The following is a 16060-nucleotide window of genomic DNA, read 5'->3' as shown; positions in this document are numbered from 1 at the left end:
GTTGTGCGCCAAACGGATAATATCAACCCAAATGGGATGGAATTTGGCACTTACGACCAAATTGAGTCCAGAAACAAGTATGTAAAATTTGGTGAAAATTGACTATTACTCTCATATGTAGTGTTCTTCCGTTTCGTTTTATGTGTTCTCCACAGCCGTAGTATGCACTCAGAAATACCTTTGCCAAATTTTATCGAGATCGGTTTAGATTTGGATATAGCTTCCATATTTATCTTTATCCGATTTCAAGTTAATTGTGCACCAAACAGGTATTACAAGTCCGAATTGAAAAGGCACAAATGCCTCGGAAAATTAAGTAGAAATCGATTCAGGGGAGGATACTCCTCTCATATATTAGTAAATGATAACTATAATCATATTTAGTATGATTTAATTCTCAGACATTATCCATAAAAACTTTTTTTAGTTATGCGAAGCTCTATTAAACATGCAAAGTGGTGTAGGGTATCATAAAGTCGGCCCCGCCCGACTTTAAGACTTTCTTTACTGGTAGCTTCGTCTTTTTGGCAACGCTATTCGTACATTTCGTCTTCGGTGTCAGTTACACAATACACGATGTAGCTGGATCGGGCTTGTGAGAACAGGTGAAGTTTGGAACAAGAAGTTTAATGTTGCAATCGTCCGCTCCTGCGTAAATAGTTCAGGGTTTCGGTTTCGAACGAAAGGAAGACTGGTAGCGAAGGGAATGAAGTAATGGAAGGGAACGAAGAAATGTCTCAAGTAATGAACGAATCGAAAATTAGATTCCATAATCATAAAATTGTGAAGATTGATCCACATGTAGGCATTGTCTCCATATCACTGTACCCTTCGATTTAGAGAAATTAGAAGATTTTTGGTACATTTTAAATTGAAATGAACTGAAATTTCACATCTGGTGTTTTTAATCGATAACTGATGACGCAGCAAAATAATGTTAATATGGGTACACAGTTTGATATAGCTCCCATAGAGCCCAAACCCCCGATTTTACTTCTTTCAAGTGATTTTACCGTCTGCTTTCAATCGATTTAGCTGAAATTTAACATTTTGGGATTGGGTAATAATACGGTACATCGTAATATTATTATCAAACTTAGATCGAGTTCGAAGAAGAGCAATATCGGTTCAATCCATCCGGTACCTACCCTTCTAAATTTTCAAAAAAAAAAAAATAAATAAAATTTACTGCACATAAAGAGAAAAGATAATCCGATTTTGCCCCAACTTTGCAAATCCTAATATTTTCATCAGTGCTAGGTAATGTGCGAAAATGGACAATATCAACCCACTCCATCGCGTACCTCCCCCAAAAAGGGTCAACATTTTGAATAATTATAACTCTTATAAAATGTGATGTAAAAGTTCGATTGTCTTTAAATTACATGTGTTTCAATATTTTTTTAAACCAAAGTCTGGTGTGAAGATGGAATATATCGGCCTATAAATATGGTACCCACCCCACAAAGGGTCAATATTTTGAATAATCATGAAGCTCAAAAAACAGCATCCATTTTCATTCAAAATCAATATTTCTATCAATACAAGATCTGTTATAAAGGTGGAAGATCGGACCATTCCTTCTGGTACCCCTTCCACAAAGGGTAAAAGTTTTAAATAACCAAAACGATTATAAAATCCGAAATAAGCATCCGGTTATATTCATATTACACACATTACAATATTTCTACTAACACAAGATCTGCTGTGAAGATGGAATATATCGGTCCACTCCTGTGGGAACCTCCTCCACAAAGGGTCAACATTTTGAATATCCATGAAGCTCATGAAGTGCGAAATTAACTTCCGATTCCATTCAGATTTGCTGCATTTCATTATTTCCATCAACCCAAGATCTGTTATAAATATGGTGAGATTGGACTATTTCTTTCCTGTACCTCCCCACATAGGGTTCATGATTTTGAAACACAACACGTTCAAAGAAAGCAAAATAAGCATTCAACTCTCTTCGAATTTCACAGATACTAACATTTTTGCTAACACAAGCTTTTTCTGTTACCTCACCCACAAAGAGTCAATATTTCCCATATTTTATCTGCCATAACTTGCGAAACGTGTCAGCGATTCTTTACAACTTGCTATATCTAAATATATCTCAACCATAAATCTAAATGTTGAATTGAATTAATTTATATTTCAAATAAAATTGGATATAAATGTTCGATTTTCTTGTAATTTTGCCCATATTTCCCAATATTTCTATTTGTTTAGATGAATTGAAAAAATGCATCGGTCGACTATATCTGGTACCTCACGCAAATTCTAACATTTCGACAAATTTTCTCATATCTCATATAAAGTGCAGGCATGTCGCAATACCTATATTTATTTAGGACCGATACGAAATGGACAAATTTGGAACCTACGCCGTAAAGGGTCAAGAATTTGAATAATCATAACAGAGTTCAAAATATATTTAACTAATTGAACATTGGCAAAACCGACTGATACTTTTTAACTTGTTTTTTTTTTATACCCTCCATATAGTATGGAGGGTATATTAAGTTCATCATTCCGTTTGTAACTCATCGAAATAATCATTTTGGACCCAACAAAGTATATATATTCTTGATCAGCGTAAAATTCTAAGACGATTTAGCCATGTCCGTCCGTCTGTCCGTCTGTTATAATCACGCTACAGTCTAAACAAATTAAGATAGGAAGATAAAATTTTGCCCAGATCCCTCTTTTGTCTGCAGGCAGGTCAAGTTCGAAGATGGGCTATATCGGTCCACGATATCGTATAGCCCCCATATAACGGTACTTCCCGATATTCGGTATTTTAATTATTTTAGCCACATTTTCTAATGGAATGATCTGAAAATCCACACAAGAAGTTCCTTGTGGGTACTTTATTCCTTGGAAGAGAATTATCTATATAGGTCAACGATATCGTATAGTCCCCATATAACGGTACCCTCTGATATTCGGTATTTTGATGATTTTTTTTCACATTTTTCAACGGAATTGTCTGATAATCCACACAAGGAGTTCCTTGGAAGATAATTATCTATATAGGTCCACAATATCGTATATCCCCCCATATATCGGCGCCTTCCGATATTAGATATTTTAAAGATTTTAACAGAACTTTTTATTTTTTGAAAATTTTCTAATTCGTTCCAAATGGTGGAGGGTATTTAAAGTTCGGCCCGGCCGAACTTACTGCTTTTTTTACTTGTTTTTTTATAAAAATAGATGGGTTGAGTGGTGAAATTGGCCCGTATACTTAGGTTTGCGATGTAAACTCTCAAAGTGTTGATGTTCGATATACAGTTTTTTATATCCTCCATCATTCTATTGAGGGTATATTAGCTGTGTCATTCCGTTTGTAACTCCTCGAAATATTCATGATAGACCCTACAAAGTATATATATTCTGGATCAGCATAAAATTCTAAGACGATGTAGCGATGTCCATCTTTCCGCGTGTCTGTTGTAATTACGCTATCTTTCGAACGACTTGAGGTAGGAAGTTAAAATCTTGCTTAGTTTACCAGTACCAGTACATGCATAGTTTACCAGTAGGCAGGTTAAATTCTTAAATGGGTCATATCGGTTCACATTTTCGTATAGCCCTCATATAACGGTACATCCCTATATTCGGTATTTTTATGATTTTAGCGACATTATCTACCGGAATTATTTTAAATTTCATATTTGAAGTTCATAATGGGTACTACAGCCTTTGACATAAATTTTTGTATGCTGGTCCACGTCCTCGTATAGCCCCCATATAACGGTACCTCCCGATAGTCGGTATTTTGATGATTTCCGGAACATTAATCAACGGAATAGTTTCAAATTTCGTATTGGAAGACCTTAATGGGTACTACAGCCTATGACAAAAAATTTCGTATGCAGGTCCACGTCTTCGTATAGCCCCCATATAACGGTACCTCCCGATAGTCGGTATTTTGATGATTTCAGCAACATTACTCACCGGAATAGTTTCAAATTTCGTATTGGAAGACCTTAATGGGTACTACAGCCTATGACAAAAAATTTCGTATGCAGGTCCACGTCTTCGTATAGCCCCCATATAACGGTACAACCCGATATTCGGTATTTCCACGATTTGAGCGAAGGAAATATTTCGAATTTCGTATTTTAAGTTCGTAATGGTTACTAAATCCTTTGACAAAAAAAAATTTGTGCAGGTCCACGTCTTCGTTTAGCCCCAATAAAAAGGTACCTCCCGATAGTCCGTATTTTGATGATTTCAGAAACATTATTCACCAGAATTGTTTCAAATTTCGTATTGGAAGACCTTAATGGGTACTACAGTCTATGACAAAAAAATTCGTATGCAGGTGCACGTCTTCGTATAGGCCCCATATAACGGGTTTCATTTATATGGCAGTTTTCGGAATTTTTTGAAAATTTTCAAATTCCTTCCAAATGGTGGAGCATATCAAAAGTTCGGCCTGGCCTTAGCTGTAACTTGTTACTACATGGAACCACATGGGAATTCCGTAGTGACAAGGTTTATTTTCATATATCCGCTATATATTGGACTTGTGTAATTTACACGGAGCCGATTGTATTTGCCTTGCTGTTTCGATTGGTTTGCGTATTAAATATACTACTCTTTATAATCAACTCTGTAACGGTTTTCCTTTGACTTTAGACATAAACCGTTAATAACAAAACGACAACTAGATGGCAGTGTTGTAAGGCAAGCATAAATCTAGTAGTGCTTTAGTGAATCGTTTTTCCATTCACTAATAGCATTGACTAAGAAAATAAATTAGAATTTATTTACTTTAATATTATTTTATAAAAATAAATACAAAATTATAGTTTTATAAAAATTGTAATTGTTATTTTTTGTTGAGGAAAAAAATAATTTAACCTTAAATCGAACTATTAAAAAAAGATACGTATCAAATGACAGCCATAAAATATAGGAAGAAGAAGCACTATAAAACACTTGGATAGGTTAGCCCATAGACAGATGCGAGTGCACACACACACACAACCACACACCTATAACATTTGAAAACAGCAAAACACGCTACGCCACAAGCTGAAGAGGCAATGCCAGAACGACGACAAATAACAACACTCGAACCAAACATTAAAAAGGAAAGAGGAAACCAAATCAAAAAGAGACTTGTAGTATTTGATTGTTTGTCTCACAAAAAACTGCAAAAAATAATAATACCTACCTATAATAAAATAAAAGAAAAATGTAACAACAAAAAAGACTGCATAACCACAAAACCAAATCCATGTTATTGTCGTACGAGAGTCTCTCTGTGTGTGTGTGTCAACATTTAAATTATTTCAAACAAATAAAGCAAACAAAAAAAGAGAAAAAAGACTTCCATAGGCTAATATGATAATGGTGGCCGTATTAACGAAAGAAAAAACGTCATTTCTACAAAATATCTAGAATACGAACGAAAAGTGCTTAAATCAAATCGCAGAAAATATCAATATCGTGAAGAAAAATAACATATCTTGAAGAGATTTTGAAGAAAATAAAAGTGAATCAAAAACCTAATTCATCCAAACAACAACCTTGAAAAAAACATACAAAGAATACGACAAACATAGATAGAAAGAAAGATAAATGCTACGTTGTTAAATAAACGCATTTTTCCGAAACGAAAAATAGCAGCAACAACAAACACAAAGATAAATTGGGGAAAATTCCCTCAATATATTTTCAACGCTTTGGACTACTGCTGTTGGTTCGCTGAAAATGTCTCAGAGATTTTGCAAAATTTTCCTGACTTGCTGTGCAATTTCAACATTTGCCACGGTGTACAGGTAAATCATTTGGCAAATACCAACCTAACTATCTACCCACCCGTCTCTTTGGCATATGCCGTCACCACAAAGACCTCTTGGCTGATGGCACAGCTGATTTGCTTTATTGTGTGGAAATAGAAAACATTCCTCCGAAGAAAATAATATTATTAAAAAAAAAAACAAAGTGGTATCAAAATGTTATGAATATTGTTTGTAAACAATAACAATGTCATATAAATACTCAATCAAATGATTAGCATTTCATGGACCTTCTCTTTGCCGCTCACTTTAGCTCTCTCTCTCTTGCACTCACCCCCTAATGAAACACAAACAAATTAATGACCTAACATTGTATACAGTGGTCGTCTTTGAAATTATAGCAGAGCCCAAAACATACATATGTTTATTTGAAAACAGAAACAAAATGTAAAATTAAATCAGAGTATATTAATGGTCGGCTGTGGTTGCTTTTAATCGGAAGTATTAAAATTATATGCAACAAGTTATTTAAATTTGTAAATTATGGATTTTTAAATGTTATCAAAAATGGTTTAATTATTCAATTTTGTACAAACTAGAAAATTTGGCAAAAATGCTTTAAATTCCCGAAATTTAGAAGGTCCGTTATATACATAGAGGCTGTATGGGTAAAGAGAGAATACGACTAACCGATGAGCCGATCTAGAGATTTCTTTGCTAAGACTAACAAATTAAAAAGAATCAATCGGTTTTGCATACAGATGCATACTTCGATTATTTAAATATATTTTGACTTCTGTTATGATTATTCCAATTGTTGACACTCTATGGAGTAGGTTCTAAAGGAATGGGCCAATATTGTCCATTTCGTATCGGGCCTAAATAAATATGATATAAATATTGCGACGTGCCAGGTTTGGACTATATTAGTTACTTCCTTGAAAAAGATATGTGATAATTTTTAGAAAATGTTAAAATGTACGTGAGTTACCAGATGTAGTCGACCGAACTATTCCATTTTCATATTTCATCTAATACGGATAAAAATATTGATATGAACAAAATTACAAGAAAATCGAACATTTGTATCAAGGATCTGGTTGGGGAAATATTTAGATATAGTAAGTTGTAAAGAATCGCTGACTTGTGTCGCAAGTTATGACAGACAAAAGTGTTGAAACTTGTGACTCACAACAGATCTTGTTCAAAACAGATCGCAACAGATCTTGATCAAAAATGTCTTTATGTGTGAAATTTGAAGAGAGTTGGGTGCTTATTTCACTTTCTTTGAGCGTTTTGTTTGGGGGAGGTACCAGAAGAAATGGCCCTATTTCTACCATCTTTCTAACAGATGTGAAATATAAAGAGCACCGGAAGCTTGTTTCGGATTTTATGATCGTTGAGGAGGTACCAAAAGCAATGGTCTATCTCTACCATCCTTATAACAGATGTTAATAGAAATATTGACGTGTGACGCGTTTTATCAGCTTCATGGCTATTAAAAATGTTTACCCTTTGTGGGGGAGGTACCAGAAGAAGTTGACCGATATATTCCATCTTCACAGTCGATCTTGTGTTAGTCGAAATAATGCGATGTGTGAAATATGAAGAGAACCACAAGCTTTTTTCGGATTTTACAATCGTTTTGGTTATTCAAATCTTTAAACCAGAAGGAATAGTCTGATCTCTACCTCTCTACAGATGTTATGTTGATAAAAATATTGAGATGTGCCAAGTCTGAACGGAATCGAAATTTAATTTCGCTTTTTATGAGCTTTATGGATATTCAAAATGTTGACTCTTTGTGGGGGAGGTACAAGAATGAAAGAACCGATATATTCCATCTTCACATCAGACCTTGGGTTAATAAAAATGTTGTGATGTGTGTAATTTTAAGACAATCGGATTCTTACATCACATTTTATAAGAGTTATAATTATTCAAAATTGCACCGATATTATCTATTTTCCCACTTGACGTACCATTGATGCAAAAATTGGGATTTGCAAAGTTGGAGCAAAACCGGATTATCATTTCTCCTTCTGTACTGTAAATATTGGTTGAAAAATTCGACCTTTTGTTGAGGAGGTACCGGAAGTAGTGGACCGATATTGCCATCTCAGAACTCGATCTAAGGTTGATAATAATATTACAATGTACCAAGTTTGGACCAAATCAACCAAATCGCACCAGCCAGACTAACGGACATCCCCAGATTGACTCCAAATGTCCTGAAACGGATTTGGTCCAAAGAGACCTAGGGTCTACAACCGTTATTTTAATGAGGCACGTTTTGGCCGTATCAAATGCATAACAATTTATAAATAGATATAAATTATGGATTTTTATACCTTCCCCCGTAGTATACAGGGTGTATTAAGTTTATCATTCCGTTTGGAACACCTCGAAAAAGTATATATATTCTTGATCAGCATAAAATTCTTTGTCGATTTAGCGATGTCCGTCCGTCTATACGTCTGTGGAAATCACCATAGCTTCCGAACGAAATGAAGTAGATTGATAAAATTTTATTCAAATGTATATTATGTCTAAGGGACTTTCGGTATTGAAAATGGTCCACGTTTTGGTATAGCCCCTATATAACGTTACCTCCCGATGTTCGGTATTTTGATGATTTTAGCGACATTATTCACCGGAATTGTTTCATATTTGATATTTGAAGTTCGAAATGGATGATACAGCCTAAGACAGTAAATTGTCTGTGCAGGTCCACATCTTCGTATAGCCCCCATATATCGGTACCACCCGATATTCGGTATTTTTATGATTTTAGCGAAATTATTCACCGGAATTGTTTTAAATTTCGTGTTTGAAGTTCGTAATAGATACTTCAGCCTATGATAGAAAATTGTCCGTGCAAGTCCACGTCTTCATATAGCCCCCATATAACGGTACCTCCCTATATTCAGCATTTTGATGATTTTAGCAACATTATTCATCGGAATTGTTTCAAATTCGATATTTGAAGTTCGCAATGGATACTGCAGCCTAAGACAAAAAATTGTCTGTGCAGGTCCACATTTTGGTATAGCCCCCATATTATTCACCGATTTTTTTTTCAAGTTCCGCATTTGAATATTTTAGATGGCTTATGAGAAAAGTTGCCTATGCAGGTCCTCGTCGACGTATAGAATCCAATATAACGGCTACATTTGATATTTTTAAGATTTTAATAGAATTTTTAGCGGATTTTATTCTTTTAAAAATTGCCAAATTCGTTCCAAATGGTGTAGGGTATTCAAAGATCGGCACGGCCGAACTTACAGATTTTTTATTTGTTTATAATTTATAAGCACATGTAAATCTTATTTATTTATAAAAACACAACTAAGTATAAACAAAGGCCAGAACTAGAACGTTATGCCAAAGCCAGCGTGAGTGATTTCTCATATCAAATTCACTGTGTCAAATAATAAAAAAATAAATAAATATACAAGCTGTTGTTGCCATTGGAGAACAAGCATTTGCTGATAATTTGCAATTCCTTAGAACAAAGAAAATTAGGTCACACTGTTAGTCATGAAAAGTATAGAAAGGGAAAGAGGGTGATTTGATTCTGACAGGATACACTTACCAATTCTGCTGTCATAATAGGGTAAAGGTTAGGACTTAGATTTTAAGAATACCAATTTAATATAGACTGTTTTAATTATAGTATTGACAAAAACGACATTGTTTATCAGGGTGTTAGACGGAGAATATTATAGATTTTGAATGAGTCACCAATTTCCATCCTTATTCTTAGTTTTGGCTAGAGCTGTATCTGATCTGGTTTTATTTAAAGCTTCATAAAATCCAAAATGATTTGCCAATATTCTGTCAACAAACAAACAACAAACACTAGATCTAGAGTGGCAAATCGGTGCGATTCTTGATTGAATGATAAAATTGTACTCAGATGTGTGTTTGTTCTGCAGGACTTTTGTCATTGAAAGTGGGTTGTATAGGTCCACGTTTTGATTTAGGCCCTACATAACGGTACCTTCATATATTCGGTATTTTGATGATTATACCGACATTATGTTCTAATGAGTACTGCAGGTTATAACAGAAAATTGCGCATGCAGATCCACGTTTTGGTACAGCCCTCATATAACGGTACCTCCCTATATTCCGTATTCTTATGGCTTTAGCGGCATTATTCACCGAAATTGTTTCATATTTCGTAATTGTAGTTCGTTATTGATACTACAGTCTGTGAAAGACTGTAGTATCGTATAGCCCCATTTCATGAATTTAGCGACATTATTAACTGGAATTGTTTAAAATTTCTTACTTGCAGTACATAGCGGGTCCTACACCCTAGGCAGGTCTGGTGTTCGCATAGACCCTATATTTCCCATGTTTCAAATTTCGTATTTGCAGTTCGTAACGGGTACTACAGCCTGTGACGAAAAATCGCCTATGCAGGGCTAGGTATTCGTATAGCCCTCCCTATATTCGGAGTATTATTTTTCAACGTACGTTTTTTTAATTTCCAAATTCCTTCCAAATGGTAGAGGGTATTCAAAGTTCGAGCCGACCGACTGCCGACTTCTTTTTTTACATGTTAGTACTCAAAAAGGATAGATTTTTTAGTTTGCAAAATGTTTACCATTTTTATCAAAAAATCTTCAAAATCTTTCTTTATGAAGTTGACCGGCGGCCCACATGCAGTTTTTCTGCCCAAAACTATTTCAACGTCTCCATATGTAAACCCTGAATCCTAAAAATCCTTCACCAAATACCAAATTTAGTAACATTTATGTCTCATACTGAAAACAATCTACATCTATTCATCCTTAACACCAACCGTAATCGAATATTCGTACCATTCAGTACTTTTCGAACAAAACTTTAGAAAACCACTACCAGATCTCAACACTACTTACCAACAGAAACTTCAGTATCAAATTTCGGGATTCTAGCTCTTTAATTTTCCCCATTACTAAATTTAATACCATCATCTCATCCACAGACACCAAAAGTGATATCAAATTTCAGGATTTCGGCTCTATCCCTTACCCAATACAAAATTTAGTTCTTTTCCTACAATTATAGTACACATTTCCAACCCCGCCTGCATATTTAAATTCCAGATACCAAAAGAGACCACAATATCAAGTTTGAGGATTTCAGCTCTATCCCTTCACCCAATACCATATTTAGTACTATCTTGTATTTTTCGTACAATTAAAGCACATATTTTCAAAACCGCCTTCATATCTCAGATCCAAATACCAAAAGTGACCTCAATATCAAATATCGGGTCTCCAGCTCTATCTCTTCATTCAATAGCTAATTTAGTACCACTTAGTACTTTCTAATAGCAACTATACCTTACCCACAGACACCAAGAGTGATCTAAATATCAAATTTCAGAATTTTACATATATCCCATCACCCAATACCAAATATAGTGCCATTAAGTACTGTTTTGTACAGTTATAATACACATCCGAAATCACCTCCATATGTCCCGGCTACACATGAACAGCGACCTTAATACCAAAATTCAGATTTCAAACACTGTATGTTCACTCAATACCAAATTGTACCAAATATAGTACTTGGTACAATTTGGTACTGGGTACTTTTCGTGCGCTTGTTGTACATATTTCAAAAACCACCTATTTATCACAAATCAACCACCAATGGAAATCTAAATAAAATTTTTCAGCTTCATCCGTTCGACATAAACCAAAATATTCCAAACTTTGTACCATTTAGTACAGTTCGCAGACTTAGTACATATCTCGAAAACCGTCATCATATATCAAACTGTCTTCCTAGTATTGATTCTTATACCAAGTTTTTAGCTTTATCCGTTTACATAACAGCAAATGGTACCACTTTAGGCGTTTAATACCATTTTAGAACTTTTCGTAAGCTAAAAGTTCGAATTTCCAAAAACCCTTTGGTACATCTATCCTGAACTCCATCAATGACTCTCATTTCAAATTTCAGAATTCTAGCTCATTTCTTTTGTCCAATTCATTAAATTTTTGGAACATTTGAGTACTTTTCAAATCGTTTTAGTACGAGTTTCCAAAAAACCCTGCCTTATCGCATGCCTGCGCACCTAGACCGGCCCTTGTGCAAATTTTCTAGATTCTACTTTCATACGCTTTATCTACTATTTTATATTTGTAGAAGACACTAGTTTCATTCTGACTGCTAAGAAGTCTCCAACTTGTACCTAAAAGTATGCACTATTTTTTGGTACTGTACAGTACAAAATTACAATTAAAATATTTAAATTAAATACTTTGTTTCAATAAAATTAAAATATATGTTTTTGCCATATTTTCCAGTGCCTCGACACCTGACAGTGATGAACTAGCAGAGCTACAGTTTCCCAATGAGGACGCCCTAAAACGCATCGAAGAGGTGAAACAAAATATATTCTTCTCAGATGAATTGAGTTCCTCCGAATATCATGATGATCTCGATATCGAAATGGGTCTATTGGAAAATGGCGGCAATTATGAGTGGGATCTTTTGATATTTACCCAGCAGTGGCCTGTCACGACTTGTTATCATTGGAGAGAAGAGGATAAGGATCATGAATGTAAATTGCCGGCAGCTAAGGAATTCTGGACAGTTCATGGTGTATGGCCAACAAAGAAGGGTCATATCGGTCCCTCCTTTTGCAATAAAACGGCGAATTTCGATATAAACCTTTTGTCAGACATCAAGGATGAGCTAAATCACTTTTGGCCCGATATTGATGGTGAATCGAAGGGTGATTGGTTGTGGAAACATGAATGGCTGAAACATGGCACATGCGCCGCTGTTTTGGAGGAACTCAACAATGAACTGAAATATTTCTCACAGGGCATAACATGGCGTGAAGGTTTTCAACTTTCCAAAATTTTGGGTGATTCTGGCATACATCCGGACTCGAACAATACCGTGGTGGCCATTCATGCGGCCCTTGTCAAGGGTTTGGGCAAGAATCCATCTATACACTGTTTGTACGATAGTAAAAAAGATGTCAGCTATTTGGAGGAGATACGCATTTGCTTCGATAAATCGCTCAATGCCACAGACTGTGATGGTGTCAAGCATGGCAATGCCGTGTCCATTGATTATCCCGGCGGTACGGTCATTACCAATTGTCACATTTCCAAGCCGGTACATTATCCCAGTCTGGTGCCGAATCGTCGAAGACAAGAGGAAAACAAATGGAAATTCCCCATTGTGAATCTATACAAACTTGTACAATTTATTATGTGGTTCACTCTCTAAATGCCGGTTGTAGGGCTACAAGCCGAATGACGAAAAGGGAATTTAAAAACAAAAATCAGAGGCATATAATTTAATTAGAAAAAAAAACAAAACAAAACTCAATAATTATTGAATAACAAGTGAAATGTATTTTTATTATTAGTAAATTCAATATCAAACTCCAGAAAACAAAGTTTTATTTTTATATAAATTTGAAAATAATTATTATTGAAATGATTATTGAATATATATATTTTTTCATTTTGTATTATTACAATTATATTTATTATTATTGCAATTTAAAACAAAGGAATATATCAATCAAACAATCACCGTGACACTCATACGTAAATATACACATACATACATATATAGTTTACAACATTTTTATTATACACATTTCTATTGAAAATATTACTATTATTATTGGTTTGTAATCTAAAGTAATTAGACTTGAATCATGAATGGAGGTCTGTCTGTCATTTATAAGTTTAAAATTCTGATTTTTGGAGAAAGAGGACGAAAAACAAAATTAACGACGACGAAAAAAATATGTGAAAATTGTTGTATTGTTTAAATTATTTTTAGAAATCGAAATAATAATAAACTAATTATAAATAAAATAATGAAATATTAAAAAAGAATCAATGAAGTATTTTATTTGCTTGGAATTATTGTTCAGTGTTTGTACATTGTAGAATTTCAAAATTGATTACCATAAATTTTTAGAAATTTTATTTTTATACCCTATAACAAGTTTAACGTAATCGCAGCAAGTCAAAATATCCTAATATTCTTGTACAGGGTGAGATAAAAAGACTGCAACCAACTTCAGACTGCTGTTATTCCTATTCCATTCGTCCGACAGCTGGTAAAATTATTCCAGTGACAGCTCATTATATTGTTAACAAGCGTACAAAGGCATTTTGGTGAGAATTTTCAGAAAAAAAAAGATTTGTGATTTCTTATATTAGCCATATGGATGAGGGTATAAAAAATCAAATGCATAATTTAGATATATGATTTATCCTGAAATTTATATAGAAATTCTGTGTAGAACATTTCTTCTTTGGAAGCCTTCCGCTTAAAACGAAATTTTATCTTATTTTCTGACGTCAACTCAAAACAAGTCCAAGGGAAATTTGACAATAAGGATTACGGAATATTTTCGGTTTTTTGTGAACTTTGAAACCTATATGTTTATGATATACAGGGTAAGATAAAAAAAACTGCAACAATCTCAAATGCCATAATTTTTACATTTTTTTTAAATGTTATTGAATGACATCAAAAATGTCGGAAATAGCATCAATTTTTAGAATATGTTTAGATTTGTTCGAATTGGTCACCTTTGGCACGAATTATGGCCTTCGAACGGCCAATGTAACCATCACACGCTGCCCGAATGATGCTTTGCGGTATTTTGGCCCATTCCCGGCGAAGCGCTTGCTTTAGGTGATCGACACTTTGGTATTTTCTAGTGCCAACCTTGCTTGACGTCAACTCAAAAAAGTCCGAGGGAAATTTGACCATAAAGATTAGGGAATATTATGGGTTTTTTGTGAACTTTGATACCTACATGTTTTTGATATACAGGGTAAGATAAAAAACTGCAACAATCTTAAACGCCATAATTTTTACATTTTTTTTTAATTTTATTAAATGAAAGCAAAAAATGTCGGAAATAGCATCAATTTTTAAAATAAGTTTAGATTTGGTCACCTTTATGGCCTTCAAACGGCCAATGAAACCGTCACACGCTGCCCGAATGTTGCTCTGCGGTATTTTGGCCCATTCTCGACGAAGCGCTTGCTTGAGGTGATCGACACTTTGGTATTTTCTAGTGCCAACCTTGATTTCCAAAATACTCCAGACACAATAGTCCAATGGATAGGTATCCGGAGATTTTGGTGGCCATTGTGCGCTGGAAATGAAGCAAGGAACCTAATTTTGTAACCATTGGGTTGCGTGTGCTGAGTGCGATGGTGCTGAGTCCTGTTGGTATGTCCAAGGCCTGCGGCCAAAATGTTTGCAGACCCAAGGCTTAATATTCGGCATTTATTCTGATCCCACGGTCGAGCGGAGAGCGACCATCGGCTGTTATGGGGGCCCACTCAATCACCATGGCCGGCGCTTGAGTTCTGGTGGCCAACCTAAGGTGCTCACTTTCAGCTGACCTCTTTGGCAAGTAAATACGATCATTTTGTTTCTTTACAAACTGCTGGACAACGAATGTTTTCTGATCGGAAAAACCAAATTCGGCAGTTCACCACTTTCGGCCAAGCGAAGCAAGTCTTTAGCTCTTTTGAGTCTATTTTCTTTCTGTTGCGGTGTAAGTACTTTCACTTTTTGGATTTCCAATGGCTTTAGCCCGAGCTCATTTTTCAATATTTGCCGAATGGAATATTGCGACGTGTTCAGTTCAAAAGTCATTTTTCGGTCATTGCCACGCGGGTTTCGATCAAGTCGCTTCTTTACTTTTCCAACCATTTCTGCTGATGTTGCTGTTTTCTTCCGTCCACTTCCTTGACGTTGGGTAACGAGCAATGGTACGAGACACAAAAGATTTATTCTAATTTAAAAGCTGGAGTGCTTTAACGATGGCTTTCCAGCAAAATATAAGGAAATCACACTATCACGCTTGAATTCCATCACGAATAACTTTTTATCTGGGAAATGCTCACCAAAATGCTTTTGTACGCTTCTAAACAATATAATGAGCTGTCACTGGAATAATTTTATACAGCTGTCGGACGAGTGGCTTAGAAATGACAGCAGTTGGTTGCAGTTTTTTCATTCATTTCACCCTGTATATATTTTTGATTAGAACTTTAAGGTGCTAAAATGATACTAAACTTCTAAAATGGCACAACTTGATATTAAGGAAAATTAAAATTTCGCATGAAATTCAAGGTTGGAAAAAATTTTGATAAATGAATATGGGTTTTGGAAATGTGTACTAATATGTACCAAATGGTACTAAACTTGAAATCTTTTGCTTTAGGGTTAACAGATGAATCGGGAATTTTGAACTTTTGTATTGGGGCCCCTGTTGGTGGTTAGATTTGTTA

The 16060-nt window shown here is 34.9% G+C and overlaps 1 protein-coding gene across 1 annotated transcript; it reads left to right on the top strand.

Moving 5' to 3' along the window:
• Positions 1 to 4999: 4999 nt before the first annotated feature.
• On the top strand, positions 5000 to 13633 carry LOC131804500 (ribonuclease Oy-like). Its single transcript, XM_059127470.1, has 2 exons — positions 5000 to 5798; positions 12074 to 13633. The coding sequence occupies exons 1-2, from the start codon at positions 5731 to 5733 to the stop codon at positions 13008 to 13010; spliced, it is 1005 nt and encodes a 334-aa protein (XP_058983453.1). The 5' UTR covers positions 5000 to 5730; the 3' UTR covers positions 13011 to 13633.
• The last annotated feature ends 2427 nt before the right edge of the window (positions 13634 to 16060 follow it).

Source organism: Musca domestica, unplaced genomic scaffold (genome assembly GCF_030504385.1).
Source record: "Musca domestica strain aabys unplaced genomic scaffold, Musca_domestica.polishedcontigs.V.1.1 45, whole genome shotgun sequence".
NCBI lineage: Eukaryota > Metazoa > Arthropoda > Insecta > Diptera > Muscidae > Musca > Musca domestica.
This window is presented reverse-complemented; position numbering and strand designations above follow the sequence as displayed.

What these genes read in the sequence shown, in the direction of transcription:
- LOC131804500 (XM_059127470.1), top strand. Translation starts at nt 5,731, where the DNA reads ATGTCTCAGAGATTTTGCAAAATTTTCCTGACTTGCTGTGCAATTTCA. An exon ending in ACATTTGCCACGGTGTACAG is followed by an intron (nt 5,799 to 12,073) that starts GTAAATCATTTG and finishes CATATTTTCCAG; the next exon opens with TGCCTCGACACCTGACAGTG.